General features: G+C 37.7%; 1 protein-coding gene across 1 annotated transcript in view; it reads right to left on the reverse strand.

Moving 5' to 3' along the window:
- LOC145767326 (26S proteasome regulatory subunit 4) overlaps nt 1-26,396 on the reverse strand; it is a 73,997-nt gene that overhangs the window by 35,035 nt on the left and 12,566 nt on the right. Inside the window, exons 3-5 of the mRNA XM_082579127.1 lie at nt 17,233-17,357; nt 16,857-17,042; nt 16,359-16,487 (exon numbers count right to left, since the gene is read on the reverse strand). Of these exons, the coding sequence (XP_082435253.1) occupies nt 16,359-16,487; nt 16,857-17,042; nt 17,233-17,357 (440 nt within the window). The remainder of the gene's footprint in view (nt 1-16,358; nt 16,488-16,856; nt 17,043-17,232; nt 17,358-26,396) is intronic.

Raw genomic sequence — 26,396 nt, forward strand, 5'->3', positions numbered from 1 at the left:
TTTTTGAAAAATTTTCAAAAAAAAATTTCACATTCTTGGTACACATAAAAAAGTTCATCGTTTCCCATAGCAGGCGTTTTCGATTTCCTCAAAAAAAAATTTAGTCATCACCCTATTGGACACCTGGAACAACTTGCCAAAAAGTTTGTGCACTACTATGGAGAATCTCTAACCCCAAATAGCCAAAATGATTGGATAAATGATCTATTTGCTGGAAAAGATCTGCCTGAACTTCCAATCCATGTTGCAGAACAATATGGACATAGCGACAGAAGCATCAATTTGTATTTCTTTTGCGTCCTTCAAAGACAAATACCCCAAAGATACTGCAAACATCCACTTTTGGGCTTCCATGTACAAAGTGTATCCCACAGTTTCAAAATTAGTGCTTCAAAAACTCATTCTATTTGCAACAACTTGGCTTTGTGAGACTAGATTTGGCACCATGTGTGCATTGAAAACTAAACAGCAACACCGGCTGGAAGTTGAAGGCAACATGCGGCTATGCCTAAGCAAAATAAGGCCTCGATTTCAAAAACTGACACAAAGTGAGCACAGCTATCTCCCTAGTGATTTGACAAACATTATATTTTCAGAAAAAAGTTACGGCTTTTGTAGTGCTGTTTGTTTGCAACACAATCTTGTATGGCTTTTAAAATATTACAGCAATTTGCTTGAGTTGCAAGATTTTATCGAAGTAATTTTTTTTTAAATGGGTTGCCTTAAAAACGTGTTGAGAACCACTGCTTTAACAAATTGCTCATTTAATTTACTTCATATCAGAAAGTTTCGAAAGAAACCCCCACGATATCACATGGTTGCTGCAGCGACCTGCAGATTACAAATACGTGCAAGTTCATCATCATCATCATCATAATCCATCGTCGGTTTGTTCTCCACTAGTGGGGATGGCCGATTGTTTCCACGCAGCAATTTTCTTAATCCCTTTTCTCCATTTCACCCTGTCCCTTGCATCTTCCTCTTTCAGTCCGACTTTTTTAAACTCATCCTTCACTTGTTGTTTCCACGTTCTTCTTGGACGACCGTGTTTCCTCTTCCCATCCACCTTTAGATCTAGTGCCTTTCTAAGAAAACTTCCTTCCTCCCTCCTTATCACATGTCCATACCATCTTACTCCATTTGCCCTTGCCAGTTGGTCTATGGTCTCTCTCATCTCTAGCATATCCAACAATTCTTCAGTCCTTTTTTCCCTTCTCGTTTTCACCCCACACATTGCTCTCACCATTGACCTTTCCGTTCTTCTCAGGATTGCCAGTTCACTCTCTCTCAATACCCATGTCTCACTACCATATAGCATTGCAGGCCGCACACAGCTCCGATATACTTTTCCTTTCATCCTTAGTGAAAATTTTCTGCCATACAACATTTCCCCACATTCCCTGAACTTTGCCCAGCCCAATCTTGCCCTTGTTGTCACCGCTGCTTCACATCCACCACTTCCATTTATCCGCTCACCCAGATAACAGAAGTCTGTCACTGTTTCGATGCCATGGCAGAACTCATCATCATGGCCTTCCACTTCATTCCTTCCTTTACTGCATTTCCCACAAACAAAACACTTCGCCAATCTTGTTGCGGCTCTCTTGACATTAGCACATCTTGCATGTACCCACTTTCCACATTCCTTGCATTGCATTGATATATAAACTTATATACTTAAACTTGCATATTGCTTTGTTGTGCGAAAATCATATTAAATAACACAACAAATTACTATATATATATATATATAAAAACAATGATCGGCAAAAAAAAAACCTTTAAGTTGCTACGAGAAATGCCTATACGTCTCACAAAGTGTTATATTGAAAATACAGATGGCAGCATGGAAATCAATCTTCACCACACTAAAGACAAGGGAAAGTCACAACTTTTACTTCTTAGTGACAATTTTGCACAAAAAGTTACCATGATATTGTGAGAAACACTAATTTCGAGGCAACGGATAGCATTTTAGTAGATTTTTGCAACCTTCTTTTTTGGAGAAAGCCTTTTTCGGAGATTTCTAAAATCTTTCATCTACATCTGTTTATTTAAAGGAATTAGCTTATAATAGAGGTTAATTACAACAAATTTTAGCCTCCCACATTAAAACGTAAATTTTTAGCAGTTTAGTGTTTATGCTTACAAATTTGAAAAGTTTGGATAAAAACTGTGTAGTGCAGGCCCTTAGGGGCAAAAATGAGCATCTTTAGGCTAAACGTGTTACACATTGTTTTTTTGCATTTTTTTGTAGTTGATGAATCTAACTTCAATTTTAGTGAGTGCCGCAACTTTTTGGGTCACGTGATCACCCCCAAATCGGGGGTTCCCCCCAAATCAATTTTGAGCTCTTTTCACGGCATTTTTATGCAATTAGATACGTTATTTTTTTACATTTGGACTGACTGCCACTACAAAATGCACGAGATAAAAATCACACAAAATTATGTTATTAATGACGTCACTGTGACGTCATGTATTAATTTTTTGCTTGTTTTTTTCTTATTGTAGTCGCTTGTTTGTTGTTGGTGTTACTTTTTTGGTTACAATAAGTTACCAATGGTTTTTCAACTGATTTGATTAGTATTGAGTGTCAGTACTAACATATTCAAAATGTTAAGGAATCCAACTTCCGGAAAGTGGTTATTTTCAAGATAGCTTCCAAGATGGCCACCAAACCATTGAACAAAACAGTAAATTGACCATAACTCAGTCATCATATGACCAAAACATGTAGTTTTGGTGTCTATATCTAAATTTTTATACCCTGTGAAGTCAATGAGACTATTCTCAGAATTTTTGAATTATCTGATAGCCTATAAATTCAATATGGCAAACCAAGATGGCCGCCAAACCATTAAAATAACAGTAAATTGACCATAACTAGGTTATCATATGACCAAACGTGTAGTTTTGGTGTCTATATCTAGGTTTTTATACCCTATGAAGTCAATGAGACCATTCTCAGAATTGTTAAATTATCGGATAGCCTATAAATTCAATATGGCAATCCAAGATGGCCGCTAAACCATTAAAATAACATAGTAAATTGACCATAACTAGGTCATCATATGACCAAAACATGTAGTTTTGGTGTCTATATCTAGGTTTTTATACCCTGTGAAGTCAATGAGACTATTCTCAGAATTGTTGAATTATCTGATAGCCTATAAATTCAATATGGCAAACCAAGATGGCCGCCAAACCATTAAAATAACAGTAAATTGACCATAACTAGGTTATCATTTGACCAAAACGTGTAGCTTTGGTGTCTATATCTAGGTTTTTATACCTTGTGAAGTCAATGAGACCATTCTCAGAATTGTTAAATTATCTGATAGCCTATAAATTCAATATGGCAAACCAAGATGGCCGCCAAACCATTAAAATAACAGTAAATTGACCATAACTAGGTTATCATATGACCAAAACGTGTAGTTTTGGTGTCTATATCTAGGTTTTTATACCTTGTGAAGTCAATGAGACCATTCTCAGAATTGTTAAATTATCTGATAGCCTATAAATTCAATATGGCAATCCAAGATGGCTGCCAAAACAATTAAAAATGTACAATAACAATGTATTGTTTATTAAACAACCCAGTAAATTTCTATCACAGGGATTTCTATATACAGGGTCATCAATATTTAGCGTTACAATCTATTTCATCCATCGAGGTTCTGGCTAAAGAGTCGAGAGTGTCGTATGGGACCATGTCAACTTTACTCCGAAAGGACCTGAAGATGTCTCCATTCAAGCATGTCAAGAAACAACAACTTTCTGCTCAAGTTGTTGATAAACAACTCCAAAGATCCCAGATTCGTCTTTCCTGCATTCAGGATGGCATGCTACCAAATCTCGTTTTCAGTGATGAAAAGAAATTTGATGTTGAACATCACTTTAACACCCAAAACGATCGGGTTTGGTCGAGGGATGGGATGAAGCATCTCGAGTGGTAACAAGGAAACAATGTGCCACCTCAGTGATGGTCTGGGCAGCCGTGACAGAGTCCGGTAAAAGACCCCTCTTTTTCGTTGACCAGGGGGTGAAATTGAACCAGCAAAACTATTGAGATGACATCCTCGTTAGCGCATTGTTGCCCTGGGCCCACAAGCACTTCAAAAAACGTCCCTGGTCTTTTCAGCAGGACTCTACACCATCACATGGGGCTAAAAATACTCAGGAGTGGCTTTCCGAGAATGTCCCGCACTTCATTCTCAAAGAGGAATGACCCCCATCTTCTCCCGATCTGAATCTCCTTGATTTTGGGATCTGGTCATACCTTGAGAGCAAGGTCTCGGCCACTCACCATCAAAGTTTGGAAGCTCTGAAGGTGAAACTGCAGAAGGAGTGGGCCAAAGTCCCTTAGAAAGTAATTCGTGACACATGCAAGGCTTTTCCTAAACGTCTTCAACTAGTTATTGACGCAGATGGAGGACGTATTGAATAATATTTTGTGGATTAATTCTCTATTGCTTTTTCCACAATAATACATTTGCCAAAATTCTAAATTTTCTTTCATTTCATAAATATAACCAATTTAAGTTGTAACGATAAATACTGATGACCCTGTATAGCCTATTTGTGTTAACTGAGCAGGCATAAAGAGCTCATACGATGTGGTCATGTAGACTCTTGACATAATCAGCGTAAAGAAACCAAATGGATCAAGTATTACTAATGCTCATCGCTGTCACTCTCGATGTCATCGTCTGTAATTATGTGATTGCTGTATGGACACATGAACCAGTTTGGCATGGTCCACATCCAGCATGGTATGGTAGCACATATCTCCAGCAACTACAGTGAGGTGAACACGATTCGCAAATGCAGTGATCATTTTCAGTAGGTTGTCCGGGGCAGCTTTCATGTCCGTCATGATTGGAACCATCTGATTATTGTCTACTTTCCATCCCCAGTCTAGAGCATCCATACCATCGTCAGTAGCCTACCCATCCTGACCATAATCTGGTAGTAAACTTTGAGGCAGTGGAATTTGGTAAAGGATGATGTAGGTGGCAAAAGTTCAGGGTGAACAAAGGATTTGGCTGTTTTAATTTTCTTGACCAATGTATTGTATCGCTGTGTTTCTAGGTTACTACTGCCATCGTTGCCAAACGTAACGGTCATAGCTTTGTTTCCAAGATGATGTGGTCTGTCTGATTTGGGAGAATAAAGCAATTTGCACATTCTTTGATTATTGGTTGACTTTTCACTAGTTTCTTGAAAGCGTCTTCTTCCCGATACCAAATATCCTTGACGTTGAATCACAACCGGTGAATGCATGAATGAAGAGGAGTTGTGAGCATAATTATGTCTGGTCCGATGATTGCTTTAAGTTTGTTGATGTCGTGTATCTTGGTTGCGTAAGCCTTTTCGGAGCGGAAGTAGAGGTCTTTACAGCTACCGCAAAATGACTTGAGACCTACCTTATTTTTAAAGAAAAACACAGGTTTATTTGTAATAACGCTTTTATTAAAAATAGTCACTTTTGTTAATATTTTGTCATATTGCCCTTGTTTTTGATAACCATTTGCAAGCGTTTGGGCATAGAGTCGCTTAAATTTCTAAAATAATCCGGTGTCATTTCCAGACACCACACTTTTTTCAGCTCTTCTTTAAGAGTATCCAGGTTAGGAGTTTTTTTTTTCGGCCATTGTTCTCTTCATTTTGTGCCAGCAATTTTCGATGGGATTTAAATCCGGGCTGTTGCCAGGCCATTCAAGAACATTTATTTGTTGGTGTTCAAGGAAGTTGTTACTTTTTTAGATTTGTGGCAGGGTGCACTATCATGCATGAACACCTCGGAGCCATGAATGTGGAAGAAATTCAGCATATGCTCCTCCAAAACTTGCATATAGAGATCAGCATTCATTTTTGTGTTTTTTGGAAGAAAGTGCAGGCCTCCCCTTCCCTTCTCTCCAGAAAAACTTCCCCACACCATGACTGACTGTGGGTGTTAACAGTCGGAACCGTATATCGAGGATCAAAACGATCAGATGACCTTGGACGCCGAACCGTAGTAGACTCCATCTTAAAGACCTGGAAGTTGTTCTCATCAGAGAACATTACTTTTCTCCATTGCTCAGTGGTCCAATGGGCATATTTCTTGGCAAATGCTAGCCGTTGTTTTTTCATCCGCTCATTGATAAGAGGCTTTTTGACAGCTTTACGGCTCGGAAGATCCAAGTCCTTTTGGAGGCGGTGCTGAACTTCCTCTGAATTCTCATCACCACTTTATTCTAATAAAATGCCCAAAGCAATTTTACAGTAACATTGTCTTGCTAATAGCCCATTGTGTACGTATTATACATCATAATTGATTTGAGTGAAACAATTGCCTTTTATGCAATACACAATGGTTTAATACTTATTGCAATTAAAAACGTGTGAAAATGATCGAGGTCTCAAGTCATTTTGCGGTAGCTGTAATGTCTGGGTCAGTGTCAGCATAGCGTAGTATCAATATTAAAAGGTCCGTGTCTTCACCAATTAAAGTCGTACTATGTCGATGAGGGCTGTCCATCTGCCGTCTTGACGATGTCAACATCTGCATCACCTGGAGCGTTCCTCACATTGCAGCTTCTATTCCTCAGTTGAGCAGAAGTTAATCCTTCCTTGTTGGAAGCTCGAGGCAAGAACTGCTCCTTCTTTCCAATGAACTTGGTGTCTACAGTAAAGTGAACAACCGGGTGGACGTTCATGCCGCGTCTTTGATGGGTATTGTCTTTGATGGACGGACCACCATATCCACCACCGTTGCTAAGCGCTAATGACGAATGGTAAAATCTGCATACGACTGTGCAATAGACCCATAACTGTCTCCAGTTTCAATGGCACTCGATGCAACAAGAACCCTCCATCAAGGACGTAGTGATCGGTTTTCGAGGCAGATTCTTTCACTACTTCATAATCAGCTGACATCACACTGCTGGCATGTTCTGTGATGGCAGTACCTATTTGAGGCTTATCTTCTGCAAGAAACAGGGTCTGGGTGTTACGTGGCTGTCACAAGTAATACTCGTCTTCCTCTCAACTGGCCTGAGTTTTTGGGAAATGACAGCAACAAAACTACGTGATATCAACTGGTTCAACAAGCTGTGATAACTCCAGTCGATCCAAACTTGTTTACGATTGTTGTAACATCGTTAGATACAGCTCTTAACAATCAAACATTGGACATGTCTGAGGTTTCCCCATGTGATCACGAAGAGGCAGACACCCGTATGTTTCTCCATGTGAAACATGAAAAATCCGATGCCATAGTCAAAACAGTAGATACTGATGTGGTAGTTATTGCAATTTCGTGTTTTGACAAGTTAGAAATCTGTAAACTATGGGTTGAATTTGGAGTTGGAGAAAAAACTCGCTTTATTCCAATCCATGATATTGTTTCATCTTCACCTCAATCTCCGATGATTTGCGCTTCTTTACCTTTGTTTTATACTATCACAATCTGTGATACTGTTTCGTCTTTGGAAAAAAAGGCTTGGGATTGTTGGAAGCTTAATCTTACCGCAATGTGTGGCTTATTTAACTCTCTGAATTTCTCAAGCTCACCTAGTTCTATAAATGACATACAAAAGTATGTCATAGCTCTTTAGGCAATAGTCCTACTATCACGGATGTAGACGAATGCCGTTATATGATGTTTACCAATGGTTGCACTATTGAAAAGCTGCAACCAACGTCAGCTGCTCTGATGCAACATACACGCAGAGCGATACATCAAGCTGAAATACGGAAATCAAGCCTCGTAAATGTTCAGCAACTACCTTCTCCTTTAGCTTGGGGTTGGAAGCATAATGATGCAAATCAGCTTGTTCCGTTTTGTCAGTCTACTTGTGGCTCTCGATGTTCCTGTAAGAAAAAATCCATAAAATGCACAAGTCTTTGTTCATGCGAGTACGAAACATGCAATTCGACCACAAAATATCCAATCCTCTCTGATGTTTCATCTTCAATCCACATTGACGTTGCATCTCCAATCCACACTGATCATTCAAGAAATGCTTTTGACTTTCTAAACTCTATCTTGTAACTTGAAAAAACTTGTCGTACACGAATTTTTTTAACATCAAATTACGTATGGTAGAAATTTAACATCGAAAACCGCTAGTTTTTTCATCTTGAATTAACAGTGTTAAGACTCTGACATTGCATCATCTGGGGTCGTGTATTAATTTGATTTGTAGATCATAATTAGGCTTACATATTATTTTAAATTTTAAAGTGGCATGACCAAAAGGGAAATTCACCCCTGGTAGCTGCTCTTCTGGTTATTCCCTTGATGACGTCGTTATTGCGTCATACTGTACTGGAATTATTGTTATTGCTTGCAATTGTAAAATTTTAAGCATTTGCAAAACTTATAATGAGAGTATTTGATCGCCTTTTTCGGAATAAACTTACCTTTGGTTCCTGAATTTGAAGTTGTCTAGTTTTAATAATGTAATGATGACGTCATAAAAGATGTAATCATGACGAAACTACTTTTAGGAATTGTGAAATGGTTTTAGTAACCGGTACTCCAACTAAAACCAACAGCAAACGACCAAAATAGGTTAAAAAAGCAAAAAAAAAATGTGATGACGTCACAATGACGTCATCAGTAAAATTATTTTGTGTTTATTTTGTCTCACTTATTTGTATGTGCTTTTTAAGTTAAAATATACAAAAATCAAATATGTAATTGCACAAAAATGACGTAAAAAGAGCTAAAACGTGATTTCTGGGGAAATCCCCGATTTGGGGGTGATCACGTGACCCAAAAAGTTGCGGCACCCACTAAAATCAAAGTTGGGTTGATCAACTGCAAAAATATGCAAAAAAACAACGTGTAACACGTTTAGCCTAAAGATTCCCCTAAGGGCCTGAACTAGTGACGCAAGACACATGTCAGTTTTGTGTGAGTAAGTATTGTAATTGAATAGTTAAAAATAAACGTTTTAATTCGGGCTTTATTTTTTTGCTGAATTTCAATTCAGTTACATTACGTGATATGTATTATGTAACTTATATAAACTTATATACTTAAACCTGCATATTGCTTTGTTGTGCGAAAATCATAATAAATAACACAACAAATTACTATATATATATTAGGGTGGCTCTTATTTGGCAAAAAATGAAAAAAATTTGAATTTTGTGTGGGACACCCTTTGAAAAGGTGAGGTTGTCAGAAAAAATAACTCCTGCAAAAAATGTTTGACTTTGAAATTGATTTAGAGGTGGCCCTCCCCCCCTAAAGTTTTGCGCCCTCCTCCCAAATACCAAATCTGCATATCTCAAAAACTGCTTGAGCTAGAGATACGGTTTTTGTGTCAAAAGATGCAGAAAGCATGATTTCCTATGTGCTTTCTGAACAGTGATTGCGTCTATCTTGAGTAGAAAAGCAGTTATTTAGAAAAAACCTGTTTTCGGTATTCTAGCACAAAACAGTGCTAAACAAGTATTGTGGCCCCAATAAACAAAGTTCATAAACTAACCTGTAAAACTGGTAAAGTAATAAACGAAATAAGTATTCCTAAACTTTTATGCATTCATGCATAGCTAAAATGCCCGTTTTTTGTCATATTCCTTGGAGAAACTCCTGAGCGTGGAATCCGCTTTCAAGCTTCAGGTGCTATGCATCGCACTTGTTGGATGGCGAAGGCGATTTATGCAAAAGCTTGGTCTGCATTTATGGTATCTGTCTGAAGAAATGGTTGAACTAGCCTTGTTTGACTCTCGATTGTCTGTGGAAAGTAAAAAGCTAATGGTGGCAATCATGTTAAATGAAACAGCAGAACGTCCACCAAGGAGACGAAGCATCAAAGTAGATGCGTTTCTTAGCAATAAGGATCTAGAACAGTATTGCACCTCTAATTCAAAATGGCTTCAGCTGTTGGGTGAAGATGAAGCAATAATTAGACTTTCAAAGGATCCTGCTCATTGGACTGAAGATGGTGCATTTATTCAAGGTTTACACATGGCGAAGGGACTTTCAGTAGTCAATGACAAAGCAGAGAGAGGAGTTGCTCTCAGTCTAATCCCGGATTTTAACAAACTCTCAACTGAAGATGAGTACCAACTTCAGTTTCTTTTGCAAGTTGTTACTGAACACAGGAAACTGTTGAATCCAAATTCCAACAAGAACAATATTGTCGATTCTTCTTCGTTTAAACCTTCTTTGTTACTCCAGGGGTCAAGGGGCTCTATCTTTTACCACCCTTGGGCAGTGCCGATGTGGTTTAGATGCTTGAACAGGTGTCGAGTAGCAATTGCATTGATTCGTCATCCAGTTCAAGCAGACCACGCACACCATTTGGCGCAGTTACAGATGGTGTGGTCAGTGGTTTGTTCCTCTATGCCACACTCACAGATTGCGGATGGAGCCATCCCCAATTTGTGCATATTTGAGCGGAATAGTCTGACTCCAGTAGCCCAGTACGCAGGCGGTTGTGCCACACCCAGGCCTTCCTTGGCAAATTATGCATTCTGGTTGGATGGGGGCTGGTGTCGAAGATAAAACTTTAGAGCCTTGAGGAGTTCTTCTTCCTCTCTGAGCTCCATTTGTTGTCCTCCCAGGTAGCCGCGCTGATGGATTGGTTTTCAGCGGTTTTCATCAGGAGTTGTGCGTCACATACAAATGGGTGTCTCGATTTCAGTTGGCGAGGATTCTCGATTGCTCGCTCACAGACTTGTAGAGACTTGAGTGGAGCAAGTGGTTGGGGTTCGTAATGCCGAGAAAGAGACAGGATGGCTTCTTCGCAACAAAACTCAGCTGGTTGGTTGCCTGCAAGGACAGGGAAATTGTCCGATTGTGTAGGTCGCAGACATCCTGTCACGATACGCAAGGCAATATGTAAAATATTGTCGATAATATCGCTTCTTGCAGTACTGACCAGAATTACATTTTGAAATGAATATCGTTACCAGTGTTCCCTCTAAGGTGCAAAAATTAAGAAAAAAAACGAAATTTTATAGACGGTTTCGTGGTCACAAAAAAGGTTGTAAAATCAAGATTTGGTCAAATGCGTTTTTTCTAAATAACTGCTTTTCTACTCAAGATAGATGCATTCAATGTTCAGAAAGCAGATAGAAAACCATGTTTTTTGCATCTTTTAAAACAAAAACCGTATCTCTAGCTCAAGTGGTTTTCGAGATACGCAGATTTGGTATTTCGAGGGAGGGCACGGAACTTTAGGGGGGGAGGGCCACCTCTAAATCAACTTCAAATTAAAAAAAAATTTGCAAGAGTTATTTTTTCTGACAACCTCACCATTTGAAAGGGTGTCCCATGCAAAATTCAAAAACTCAATTTTAAGAGCCACCCTAATATATATATAAAAACAATGAAAACTATTAATACTGCAAAAAGTGCTCAAATGCTAAGCAAAAAGACAAAGCAGAGCGAATTAAATCAAATATAGTTATTACTATCTGAAGCCTTTACAAATTGTTTCACCTAACAGATCATCAGATGGTCTGAAAAACATGCAAAAAGTAATGAATCGATAATTCCTGAAAAGATATTAAATATTACAACTGTAATTTAATCTGCAAAAAAAAACCTTTAAACCTGTACTTCCTGAAAAGATATCAAATATTACAACTGTAATTTAATCTGCAAAAAAAAACGTTTAAACCTGTACTTCCTGAAAAGATATTAAATATTATAACCGTAATCCAATCTGCAGAAAAAAACCTCAAAATTACTAAGGGCTACCTTCATCCATTACTACAAAGTTTCAATTAATTTGTCCAACTGGAAACCAAGCAACTTGATGGCAACATCTATGACAAAAAGCAAAATGCAGTTGTGATGATGAACCTGATCATGATCAATGATCAATGCAATGATCAATGAGATTTATAACCTGTAAAAATCAAAAGGAAGTTATTTTATTTTGAAGTACTTGAGTTTAAATTTGTTTCTATGACGACATTTACCCACCAGTTCCGAACGCTTGTTCAAAAGGTGGCCACTATCAGCCTTCAGAATGGCCAGCTTTTCAGCCAAACATAGGCCACAATTATTACGACCACCTCCACTATAAGGCCGAGCACAGCTGTGGATGGACCATGTTATTTTAGGATCAACACCCTTGTCCTTAAGGTCCTAAACTGCCTTAGATAGTTCGATGCTGTTTCGTTTAGACCTATCCATGAAGGAACATTTATGGTTGGAAAAACGTTTTTTAAAAGTAGTTTCACAACAACCAATATAATTAAGAACCTTAGGGCTGTTATCAATGGTGGCTTTGTAAACAACGGCCTTCTGCAAGCATTGCCCATTCAAAGGACAATCTGGCCTCACCCTACAATTGCAACCAGGCTGAGATGGTTCATTATCAACCTGCAATATTGCTTTATTGTGGGAGGATATGATGCTTGCAACATTCGGAGTACAACTGTAGCTCAGCTTAATAGTATTACGGTTGACTATTTTGTGCAATCTATGATGGGGTGGAAAGTGTATGAAAACAAGTTTGAAAAGTTCCTTACCAATATTGCTATCAACCTGCAAGCTGAAAGGAGGGTTAAACCATAAAATTTTCCAACTCTTTTTCCTAGATGTTCGTAAGTTATTAGCAGGGTTGTAGCAAACTCTCTCCGCAAAACCACTTTTCAAAAGGGCATCGTTATAAACAGATGCAGTCTTATCAAATTCATTTTGGCCAAATGATGTGGCGGACAATCGCTTTGCAATCATAGTCGGGATTTGTCTCTTAATGTTGGGTGGGTGATTGGACTGGGCATGGATGTAAATTGGATCATTATTGGGTTTTCTATAAGGCCAGAATTTACCAGATAGCAAATTCAAAGTGACGTCAAGAAAGTCAGTTTCAATTAGGCCAGTATCCACAGTAATATTTAAGCCATGTTGTTTAAATGATTGAATGACATTTTTTCTCAAACGATCAATTTTAGGGCCAGATAAATTACGCAAAATAGCCAGACCATCATCACGATATAACCCAAGCATGTCTCTGTCAACAATAGCAGAAAGTTTGTTCAAAAGAAACAAGCCGACCAACTCACAAATCTCAGCACCATCAAATGAGCCCATTGTAACATCGAACAAACCATCTTTCTTAGCCCAAGTTTCACCACCATCAAAAAGCAATGATTTCCTAGCATGGAAAATTGTTTGTATGATACAATCATCCAAATCCATAAATGGTTTGGCAAACTCAATTGCTTTACACAAAAGTTCCTCCGTAATGGATGGGTAAAAATCAACAATGTCAAATTTCAAAAAGGTGCATTGACGTTTAGATGGAATAGCCTTAAACCAGGATAACACAGAGTCTGTGTTTTTCCATTGATTCAGTCGTGATGCATCACAGATGGTTACATTAATAGAGTCCAAGTATTGTTTACTTATACGGCCAACCTGGGACTTAGAAGGGTTAATCAACCTGCATTTAGGGTTCGATGTAAAGTTAGGTTTATGATCTTTTAGCGTAATAAACGCTGGGTTGCTTGATACTTTTTCAACCCGATCATCAACCTTTAACGCCTTGGCAATCTTTTTAGCCTCAGTATTGATGGTGTCACTGATAGCAGGATTCACCTTTTTGTATTTGGCCGGTTATAATATTTAATATCTTTTCAGGAAGTACAGGTTTAAAGGTTTTTTTTGCAGATTAAATTACAGTTGTAATATTTAATATCTTTTTAGGAATTATCGATTCATTACTTTTTGCATGTTTTTCAGACCATCTGATGATCCGTTAGGTGAAACAATTTGTAAAGGCTTCAGATAGTAATAACTATATTTGATTTATATATAACTGCAAACAGTGCACACCGGTGTTAAACTGTTTTATTCGCATCAACAGCGCACGGGTACAAAGAATTGACACGGCGAGAGAGCACAAACAAACATAGCCAGGTCGAAGACTTTTCGAAAACCGGCCTGTCACACCCCGCGGCGGCGGGGAGCGGCATGATTTAGGGGTGACGATGCACCCGGAGGGGTAAGTCCACCAGCTTAGGTTGTGGGGGCCAGGCTGGGGAGTCGAGGTACCTGTGGAGGGAGAGTGTGGATCGAAAACGTTACATGACCCGTCCGCAAATTTAGAATGGCGGGGCGGGCCAGGGAGACAGGCTCTTTCTGTATAGCCCAGAAAGATGGCCTGCGACGGGCCGGGCGACCCGTCGCGTGTGGATGCTGGAACCGGCAGTAATTGACCGCAGGGCGGCGCCCACTCCACGACCTCGGCGCAGGTACTTGACTCTTATACCCGGTCTGCCAGTAGGCAAAGCGGATAAAATTGGGGTCTACCACGAGGAAGAGAGTCAACTATTTAAGAGTAATTTGGCTCTCGTGGCAGACGAGTTTCAAATAAAAATGTGGAGCAGAGGCTCGATTAATCAATAGAAACAAAAAATATAGGTGGGAATGTAATACATACTCACTGGAGAAAAGTAAGCTTTGAATCAAATGTTGCTATCAATTTTGTTAAATGGAGAGAGTTTGCTACAACCCTGCTAATAACTTGCGAACATCTAAGAAACGGAGTCGAAAAATTTTATGGTTTAATCCTCCTTTCAGCTTGCAGGTTGATAGCAACATTGGTAAGGAATTTTTCAAACTCATTTCTATCCACTTTCCACCCCATCATAGATTGCATAAAATATTCAACCGTAATGCTATTAAGCTGAGCTACAGTTGTACTCCGAATGTTGCAAGCATCATATCCTCCCACAATAAGTCAAAATTGCAGGCTGATAATTATGAACCATCTTAGCCTGGTTGCAATTGTAGGGTGAAGCCAGATTGTCATTTGAATGGGCAATGCTTGCAGAAGGCCGTTGTTTACAAAGCCACCATTGACAACGGCCCTAAGGTTCTTAATTACATTGGTTGTTGTGAAACTGCTTTTAAAAAACGTTTTTCCAACCATAAATGTTCCTTTTTGGATAGATTTAAACGAAACAGCACGGAACTATCTAAGGCAGTTTGGGACCTTAAGGACAGGGGTGTTGATCCTAAAATAACATGGTCCATCCATTGCTGGGCTCGGCCTTATAGTGGAGGTGGTCGTAATAATTGTGGCCTATGTTTAGCTGAAAAGCTGGCCATTCTGAAGGCTGATAGTAACCACCTTCTGAACAAGTGTTCGGAAATGGTGGGTAAATGTCGTCATAGAAACAAATTTAAACTCAAGTACTTCAAAATAAAATAACTTCCTTTTAATTTTCACAGGTTCTAAATTTAAAAATAAATTTCATTTGATTTTTACAGGTTATAAATTTCAAACTAAATTTCATTTGGTTTTTACAGGTTTTTAAAATTTTATTCAATTTGTTCAGGTTACTACAGGTTACTTTATCCTTATGGCATTTTGCTTCATTGTGATGTCACAGGTGTTGGCATCAATTTGCTTGGTTTTAAGCTGAACATTCTAATTGAGGCTTTGTGGTAACGGATGGAAGTAGCCCTTTGTAATTCTGAGTTTTTTTTTGCAGATTGGATTATGGTTATAATATTTAATATCTTTTTAGGAATTACAGGTAATTAAAAGTTTTTTTGCAGATTAAATTACAGTTACTATATTTAATATCTCTTCAAGAATTACCGAATTAAATTATTTGCATGTTTTTCAGACCCTTCTGATAATCCGTTAAAGGTGAAAAAGGCTGTTAAGGATTCAGATAGTATTTTAATAACTATGGTTGATTTCATTCGCTCTGCTTTGCTTTTTTGCATAGCATTGAGCACTTTTTGTAGTATTAATAGTTTTTATTGTTTTATTGCACTTTTCTTTGAACCAAACAAGATTGTCAGATATTGTTGGGTGCGGGCTCTTCCACATTATCAAATTTGGCTCGCCTGGGGAAAAGTTTAGACACTCCTGCACCAGGTGCAATGGTGCATCGCAAGCCAGTGGCACTTCATTCGTTATGTGGTAAAATCCGGAATGGCCCGTTTCGGTGAGTCCGATTCGGTGAGTCCGATCCCTTAACGGGGGATTTTTTTAATTTTTTTTATAAATTATCAGGTAGCGTAGCCTAGTTATCATTGCCGTTTTAGGGTTAGGGGTTTGGAGTTAGGGTTAGGGGTTAGAGGTTAGGAACTCACCGAATCAGACTCACCGAATCGGACTCACCGAATAGTAGCAGACCCGGTAAAATCTATAGAGACGAAAAACCTAGCAAGGTTTGTAGTTTCCGAAGGAAGTGATATCAATCACTGAGTTAACCAAGTGCATTTGGTCAACTCTACAAATAACAGAACTGTATTGTATCACTATAGTTTCCCGAATTGCAAAGAAAGTATATCACTGAATGTAACCCCATCATATAAACCAGTTTTGTCCAGACCAAGCAGTAGGCCACAATAGGTGCAGTGGTGCACTCACCTTGATTTCAGTGATTTGTGTATCCAGCCCTCCAATATCAGCATAAGATTCTTGTGGGGCTTTCTCCAACTTCATCACAGTAACTAAAGGATCAACATCATCTCCAAGGAAGCCAACGACAGCATGAACCTGTGATGACATGTGAATGAAGCTTGCCGGCTACATTGACGTCACCACACAACTAGGGAAATTTCTATGCCAGTGTTTCCCAAACGTTTTTGTCCGCATAACATTGTAAGGTTATTTAGGTTGACGAAGAACGCTCAATACATTAGAAATGTCAAGTGAAATTTTAGATGCAATCTTGCATCTAAATTTTCGTCATTAAAGCTTCGCACTGAACAATAAAGATGATGAGATATCCTTTAATGCCATTGGCAATTATAACTGGAAAATCTTCTTAAAGTGAGGTAGTACGGTAGCTGATGGAACTCATTAAATTGCTTATGAAACCCACTTTGGGAATTGCTGCAATGCTGCAGTCTATGATGTCATTACCTTGTGGTTCATTAACACAGTACATCCAGGCTCCAGAAGGTCCTTATCAACAAATGATAAGATGCTAACGTAATGTTCTGATCCCACTGATGTGGACACAATGGCGTGGTTCTCATCAATAATCTCCTCTAATGTGCCTACTGAAATAGGAGAACCTCGAAGATCATCGACTTTGGTTCTTTCTTCCTGAAACAGCATTATGTTAAGTCTTCATCTATACTTAATATATCGAGTTGAAGTGGATTGAGCCCATACAGGCATACACTTCCCGTCTATCCACTATCCGGTGTTGCTCCATCAGTAGTCAACATGTCACATCAAACTAACGTGGCATTGCGCACACTCACTACACCCATTGGAGAACTGATCTTCTAACCTCTTGCTTCTCTTCTTGCGGCTTCAATCGCTCTTGATTCCTGATGAACTCTTCTTCCATGAGAAGGTAATCCTTGATCCGCTCCTGTTTCAGCAGACGTAATCGACATCGAGTATGTGGCGTCACTGCACAAATACAAATTAATAAACTTGGTGTGATGATTCCAATTTAACATTTATTGCAGCAATTCCTCGTGTCATTGTCCAAATGCCACAAACCCTATTCACTACACTGCAAGACACAAATGAAGCAAGACTCGAATATTGCAAGATATGAATGATGGGAGACTTGGTTATTTCTTGTATCTGATGTTGAGGTTGTGTCGTATAGAGATACGCCTTGCAGTGCTAGCATAGCAAAATGATATCCCTTAGTTTTACCACGGCCTTAAGTTTGCCATTCTTATCACATCAAAGGTGTCACTAATTAATGGAGCACATCTTTTAGGTGCAGACAGTTAGGTGCCTGCAAAATAAATGCGCACTAGGGTGATTCAAAATCAATGAAAAAATTTTTTTGAAATTTTTAACTCTCACCCCCTAAAAGTGTGATGAGTAAAGCAATAATATGATACTTAAAAAAATTTTGTCCTACCTAAAGAATTAGTGGTGGCACATCCAGATGAAATTTATGAAAAAATAACATATTTATTATTATGCCATTGAAATGGTGGATTTACTGATTCACAATATTCCACAAAAGAAGAACAACACCAAAAACACAAATGCATGCTAAAAAAACTATATAAAGCTAGAATACAGCCTGACAAATTAACATGCACAAAACAAACAACAAAGAATTCGCATTTTTGTTGCATCAATATTACTTGACAAATATCAAAAACACTGGTTAAGTCATCAAATATTTACAAAGATTCAATGAATGCAATAATTTATTTTGTAATGTAGATACGTGTTCAGTCATTATCACAAAGTTTATGCACATTATTGTTTTTCAATCTGGCCCACAACGGTATTCTTTTGACTGTCTGGAAAGTTTTTTTGTTGCTCAGTCATCTCTTGAAGAAACTGAAATTTCTCTTGTCTTCGAAAGCAGTTTGTTAAATAGAGCGAGAGCCAGGTCGATTTATTTGACTGTCTGGGTCAGTAAGGTTTGACAAGTGTTTCTAGACTGAAATTTTGTGTACATTTCAAAAATAAACCTCTTACTTGCACTAGCCTGACCGTTTTTGTTATATTAAGCATTTTCCGAGATGATACCTGCCAATATCGCTATATCCGACTAAGGGTGCACCATTTGGCCCCGACCTTTAGCAAAAAGCCTGAACTTTTTTTTGCTTATGAGGTTATCTTAGAAAACAACTTTTGCAAAGTTTCATTTTGATTGGACAAAGTTTAACCGCCCAACCCGGCCATTTTCTAAGTGGACTAACGGCATTTTCTTCACATTATCGCCATTAGATGGAGCTGCTTACAAGATACAACTGCATATTTACTTTGGAAACATACCCCTCTTCATTCTGCATAATTAAAAAAAAAATTATCTGAATTGGCTAATGGGAAGCAGAAATATGGGCAGTTTTGTACGCTCCCTTAGCACAACACTGCCTCTAGTGGCCAAAACATAACAACAATTATCTCCTTAAATGTTCATCCGATTGAAGCAAAACTGGTGTCTAACCCCCCATTTTCAAGGGTGGTGAGTTCATTTTTGCTGCTAGTTTTAAAGATTCTAGCCACTACGTGGCAGAAAACCTGCTTTTCATAAGTTTAAGCTAACGTAACCGCTTGGACTTGACTTCAAATATGCAAAGTTTCAACAAATGCAACTCATTGAGATGTATATCATTGAAAACAAACAAAGAAAGAACAGTGCAACATCTATTGTAATTGTGATAGATATTGTACAGCAATGACCTTACTCGAATTTCACATCATGAAGATCACACAGGTAATGAAACAGTAAACTCGCAATTAGATTGTCAGATACCATGACGCTGAATCTATTTTCCTATTTCTTTGGTTTGGTTTTTTTTTTCGGGAATTCTCTACTACTTGTAAAATGTTTTGGTATTGTTCTTCCTTGAGAGCAGTCCCATGAAAATCCAGGACCAGTTTGACTCCTCGCTCTGCTGTGTCATTAACCACACTGATGTTATTCACAATTGTTTTTGCAATTTTGTAAGTCTCATTGTCATCCCAGCTTTCGATAGGTTCACTTAAAAATGCTGAGTCAATTTTCAAGATTTTAAAAAATGACCAAGAATCTTCTCCAATCTAGTCCTGGAGATCCCTGGATGTGTCTGCTGGGAGTTCAGGGAAACAAGGTTTTCCAAATCCAGAGCCAAACCTTTTTGTGCACACACCGTCATTTTTAACTAAGATCATTTTTTGTGCCATCAGTTCTTTGATTGAAGTTTTCACACTCTGACTGAAAAAAGCCAACGGTACAAGCTCTTCTGTCAGATACCACATATGTTTTCCAAAACTTTTCAGAGCTACACCGGCAATGACACCATCAATTGTTTGATAATTAAGGAAGGAGTGAATGAACAGTTGGTCATTTTTTGGAGCAGTTGATGGTTCAGGAGCAGTTAGCCACGACCTGATATAACAAAATACAACAAATTTCACAAAGCGGCGAAGTTTCAACAATCACCTCTTCCAAAGATTTTTCCTGAACAATAACATCATTTATTCATAAGAATATGCTTGCAGTACGGTATCAAATGTTAGTCTAATACACAGATAATTTTGCATAAAGGGTAATGTTGTTACACTTTCTTGTCTGTGCTGATTTAATGTTCGTTTGGTGATGTTTATCTAATTAAACAATTTCTTAATTAACCGTGGACACTGGACAGTGCTGTTTCGACCTTTCGGATCTCTTCAGCATGGTGAATATGACCTAGAAGCACAAATGCACAATTTCTTAATGTTGAAGGTCACTTACCTCTCATATTATCACATATTTTGGACCCCAATAAGTCCAGCTTTATAGCGTATAAGAGCTTAGACATCCACCGCGCTTTGTGCAAAGCACCAGATCTGTTAAATGATTTGAAAGTTTTTTGTGTTATCATCAGCAAGGTAAAGAAGAGTTAATAGAACCAACTCCGTAGTCCGTAGTCTCCTCTGCGAAATGGGTGTTCAACTGTTCAAGAAGTCTGTTACATATTTTAACAATTTCTTCACTTTTTTCAGCTAACTTATGTGAAATATCAAAGAAGTTAAAGTTTTTGTCTGCTACTGGAATGGCAGAGAAACATTTCTTAAACCCTTGGAAAATTGTAATTTCAGGACTCCTTGATGGTTCAATTTGTAAAGTATCCCAAACATGGGTCAACACAATCTCACCAATATGGTGACGACACGCAAACCAAAGCAAAGGTTTTGAAATAATCTTTTGCAAAGCCACACATGCAGCTGTTTTAGCTCCAGTGTTAGAACTAGTGGTGTCAAACACCATTCCAGACAAGCTGCTTTTACAGTCCCATACCTTTATGAGCTCATTGGATGCTTTGGCAATGAGCTCACCTACGGGATCAGAAGATTTGTGTGGGATAGCTGGTACAACTGGCAACTTCGTACCTCCAACCCCTGACAAAAGGATTGACAGTCTTTCTACTTTCTCATTCCCTTCTAATGTATCCATAAGCTTACAATCCCAATGGATGTTGGCAACTGATGGAGGTTTCCAGTTTTCTGCAATCCTTTCAGAGATTGTTTGAACTGCTTCAACCCGATATCTCTCAGTGGTAGTGTAACTTAAGTTTACTTTTGACATATCACCATCTGCTGTATCGATGACTGCATGCAACACAGCAGAAGCAGCAGAAGAAAATTGTTGAAACCAGGGATATCTATAACTACGGGATTGGAAACTCTATCCAGTGCTATACATCAGTAGGGTCATCACATTACTACGATTACAGAAAGATTAACAAAATAAAATACTGACTAAAAGATATACAAAATTCGATTTTACAATAATAATACAAAATGTACACTCACATTAAAACTTAATTGATTGTAAAAGTACATTTACGCTGCTAGAAAAAAAACGATGAATCCAAAAAATGAAAGAATGCAACGAGTCCAAAAACCGCCTACTGTTGTTCTTTAGCATTTTGGTTACTGCAAATCGGATCAGAAGTAAATGAGGAGTGTTCAACAATCAGTGAAATATGCTGTTGTATCATTAACTTGTTCACAGACCAATCCAGTACGAAACCAATTCGTTTACGATGTCATCAGAACTTAAACCAATAGCCATTCTGGAAATTTTTTAAGCACCAAACAAAATACATCATGACTGCACTAATGGAATACAAACAAATGAACAAACCAGGCAAGCGTAGTCCTTACAATTTACAGCAGGTGAATTGATTGTTACACTTTTGGTTGTTCGTTAACCTACTACTTGCTGCCCTTTGAGGTGATCAATTTATGTGATTATTTATCAAAGCAGCGTCCAAAGAAAAGTGACCCTACTGGTGTATAAAATGGTTTTGAGTTCCACATAGTTTCCAATCCCGTAGTTATAGATATCCCTGGTTGAAACTTTGCCGCTTTGTGAAATTTGTTGTATTTTGTTATATCCTGTGGTGGCTAACTGCTCCTGAAGATCAACTGCTCCAAAATATGACCAATTGTTCATTCACTCCTTCCTTAATTATCAAACAATGGATGGTGTCATTGCCGGTGTAGCTCTGAAAAGTTTTGGAAAACATATGTGGTATCTGACAGAAGAGCTTGTACCGTTGGCTTTTTTCAGTCAGAGTGTGAAAACTTCAATCAAAGAACTGATGGCACAAAAAATGATCTTAGTTAAAAATGACGGTGTGTGCACAAAAAGGTTTGGCTCTGGATTTGGAAAACCTTGTTTCCCTGAACTCCCAGCAGACACATCCAGGGATCTCCAGGACTAGATTGGAGAAGACTCTTGGTCATTTTTTAAAATCTTGAAAATTGACTCAGCATTTTTAAGTGAACCTATCGAAAGCTGGGATGACAATGAGACTTACAAAATTGCAAAAACAATTGTGCATAACATCAGTGTGGTTAATGACACAGCAGAGCGAGGAGTCAAACTGGTCCTGGATTTTCATGGGACTGCTCTCAAGGAAGAACAATACCAAAACATTTTACAAGTAGTAGAGAATTCCCGAAAAAAAAAACCAAACCAAAGAAATAGGAAAATAGATTCAGCGTCATGGTATCTGACAATCTAATTGCGAGTTTACTGTTTCATTACCTGTGTGATCTTCATGATGTGAAATTCGAGTAAGGTCATTGCTGTACAATATCTATCACAATTACAATAGATGTTGCACTGTTCTTTCTTTGTTTGTTTTCAATGATATACATCTCAACGAGTTGCATTTGTTGAAACTTTGCATATTTGAAGTCAAGTCCAAGCGGTTACGTTAGCTTAAACTTATGAAAAGCAGGTTTTCTGCCACGTAGTGGCTAGAATCTTTAAAACTAGCAGCAAAAATGAACTCACCACCCTTGAAAATGGGGGGTTAGACACCAGTTTTGCTTCAATCGGATGAACATTTAAGGAGATAATTGTTGTTATGTTTTGGCCACTAGAGGCAGTATTGCGCTAAGGGAGATTACAAAACTGCCCATATTTCCGCTTCCCATTGGCCAATTCAGATAATTTTTTTTTTAAATTATGCAGAATGAAGAGGGGTATGTTTCCAAAGTAGATATGCAGTTGTATCTTGTAAGCAGCTCCATATTGCAGACAGTGGCGTATGCAGGATTTTCTCAAGGGGGGGGCATGCGAAATGCTTTTTGAATGGAAACCAAAACGAATTAAAAAAACGTTTTGCTAATCATAACGAGCAAGTTATATTGCATAAGATTAGATTACCAAACTGAAATTCACTTTGTAACAAAGCAGGGAGAACTGTCACATATAATCAAGCATTTCTGATAAATGATTATGAATGTAATTTGATACACCAAATAGCACCTAAATGACAGGGCCCGCAATACGCGCACCTATTTGGCAGGCACTTAACTGTCTGCACCTAAAAGACGTGTACCCCTAATTAATTACATTGGTCAACAAATTTAAACTAAATTTTTTAATCTGAGATACAAGTAAAAAACGAATTTTCAGCGCTACTTCCGAATTTGTGCTTATTTTTTCTCTATCACGTTTTAAAAATATTTGCACATTAACATTTTAGGTATTTTTACACATTATTTAAGTAGTGTTTCCAATTTGGAACAAAATTCCAAAATTTGGTTTCGAGTATTTGAAAAACAGAAACACAGGTTTTAAATAAACTGCGATTTAACCCGATAATACACATTATTACTTAGCATATACAAAAATATCGCAAAAACACTTTAATTTAAATTAACATGGTGTTTAAGCGATTTTTTTAATACTAACATACGAAAATGAAAGCGTTGAGACTTTTATTGTTCATCATAGTCCTATGGGTGAATCAGCTCCTTCAGAGAGAGGGTTAATTTTAATTTCAACTTCAACCCTGATTTTAGATACAACAATATATTCTAAGACCGCTGGTAATTTTTTTTTAAATTTTCGTCCAATACTCTTTCTACCTTGAAAATTATTGTTTGTGTAAAATTGCCTTGCATTGCATGGACATGTTTTTTAGTTCATGGCGTTTAAAGTTTAACTTTTTTGCTACTGTATTAAAATCCATTTAAAATGTTGCAAAATAGCCATAAACAGATTTTTTGAGTCTTGATTTTATCATAAAACACGCTAAAGTAGTCATTTTCATTTGTGAGCATGACTGACTACTGACTAGCGTATGTACAAAAACGAACCAAAATACAAATATTCTGTATTTGGGAAATAGAGAGTAGGCTACCACATTAAATTGACCCAAGGGTACTGCACAGTTATACAACAATGACTTCATCAGTACACATCATTCTTACAAACGCATAACTTTAAACATATTTTTTTATGAGATTAGATATATAGCCTAGGCCTGGTTACAAACGAAAAAGTTAAAATACATTTAAGGTAAATATAACCATATCCACCTAAAATGTATTTCAAATTTTTCACAGGCTTTTTGCTCTTTTGTGCAGTGAACAGTGAAGACTGAAGTGCATGAACATTTTGGTATTATTAGCATGCGAAATTGTGAATACATGTAAAATCTACTCCAGGTCAAAGTCCATTCTCCCACATTCAAAGCCTATTCTCCCACGATAGAAATAGCCTACTTTCAAACGAAAAATAATTTTCCCAACAACAAACGTCAGATTTTTCATAGAAATATTTACCTGGAAGGTTTTTAAAAAGTACAGCCATTTGATCAATGATCATGCTGTATGTTGAAACCATGGCGCCCTCTAATAGAGGCCACGTCATGGCGCGTACTTCAAACTGACTGACGGCCTATTCTAAACTTAATCAGTTGGGAGGAAGATGTTTCATCTATGGTCTATTCTTTATGCTAAGGTTCTAGTTTTACTGAACTTATTTTTTATATTTTCCTTAACTTGTTCACTAACTATGCATCTTTGCCAGAAAGTAGAAGTTTAGTTACAACTTACAAACTTTATGAAAAGCTGAAGCAGTTACAGTTATGCAGCTTAGTTTAACAAAATTAGGTATAAGCTACAATGTTTTCGTTTCAAGGAGCTTTTTATCTGTTCATGAAGTCATTGGTTACACAGAAAATTCACAACAAACTGCCATTACCAATCTATGTTTCCTTTAAGTTTCTGCCTAGTTTCCTTGAAGCATGTTGTGGGTAAAGTAGGCAGAAAATTGTATTTCTTCCAGGTTTATTAAAGTTAGCAAATAGAGTAGGCCTATTTAATAAATCTCCATTTATATATGTTCAGTTGTATGCAATGTTACTCACTACTGGTAAGTTAGTTTAACAGCTTCAGTCAATTTTGAATGTTGATACTAAATGTTTACCTGTACTTTATATTACAAATCTTTATGTATTTTTTTGCTTGCCAGCAACATGTCTTCTGTCCACTCACCATTTTGTTATAGATAACATAAGATATCAATATTCACAAAAAATTACTTCACTGATATTACATTTATTTTCTTAAATACCAGTACCAAAGCTAATCTTTGTAGAATGTAATGTTATTAATTTGTGTGGATTACTTACTGTATAGCAGTGGTTCCCAACCTGGGGTTTGCGGACCCCTTGGGGGTCTGTGAGAAAGCATTTGGGGGTTCGTGATTACCTAGATAAATTTTGGAGAAAAAAAACGAAAAGCGATCTTTTTACTTTTATTTCTCTCTTTAAATGCAAATGTGTCAAGCTAAAGCCCGCGAGAATAAACTGTACCGCCACAGTACCGGTAGCCTATCTATTAAACTAAATTTATGCTGCTGCCTACAGTGTGTAGCCTACATTGACCTTAAACTACATTTACCACAAGGCACGTCGATTACATTCTCATGATTTGAGATCAAAAGAGTTATTACGCATTAAATTTCATTCAAAAACTGTGGAAGAATTTTGGTGCTCACAACTGCAAACCTACCCATTCTTGGCAAAGCAAGCGATTATTGTTTTGTTACCATTCATAACCACTTACCTTTGCAAGGGAGGATTCTCAGCTCTTGTTACAATAAAAACTAAACATCGAAATCGCCTGGACGTTGAAGATGACATGCGTGTTGCATTGTCAAAAACTCAACCACAGTTCAGTCGTTTAGTTCAGGAAAGGCAACAACAGACCTCTCTTTAAATTTGCTTACGTTGAAAAAGTTTCGGCATGGCACTTCGGATCACCTTAATATTCAAATACCGCTGACATTTCTTGAACAATTCATTCATTTTCTTATTTGAGCAACTGTTAATCTGATATTTGGTGCAGGAGTCATAGCGACAATGCAATATGACACAGTACAGTAGTTGAGTAGCATAATTATTACAATAGTCAATAGTATAATACGTTAATTGAGTTTCAGGCAAAATTTAGGTAGGGGTCCGCAGAATTATTAATTTGTCTAAAGGGGTCCGTGACAACCAAAAGGTTGGGAACCACTGCTGTATAGATAACTAACAAATCTTAACTAACTTAAATACTAACTTTCAATAGGCTATACTGGTAGTACAACAATTTTTAGTAGATTGACTGCCCAGTTTCAACAACTGTTTAGTTTTGTAGCATCTTTATTTAATACATGCATGATGGGGGATCTTTATTTGTTATGCTTTG

Source organism: Aplidium turbinatum, chromosome 3 (assembly GCF_918807975.1).
Source record: "Aplidium turbinatum chromosome 3, kaAplTurb1.1, whole genome shotgun sequence".
NCBI lineage: Eukaryota > Metazoa > Chordata > Ascidiacea > Aplousobranchia > Polyclinidae > Aplidium > Aplidium turbinatum.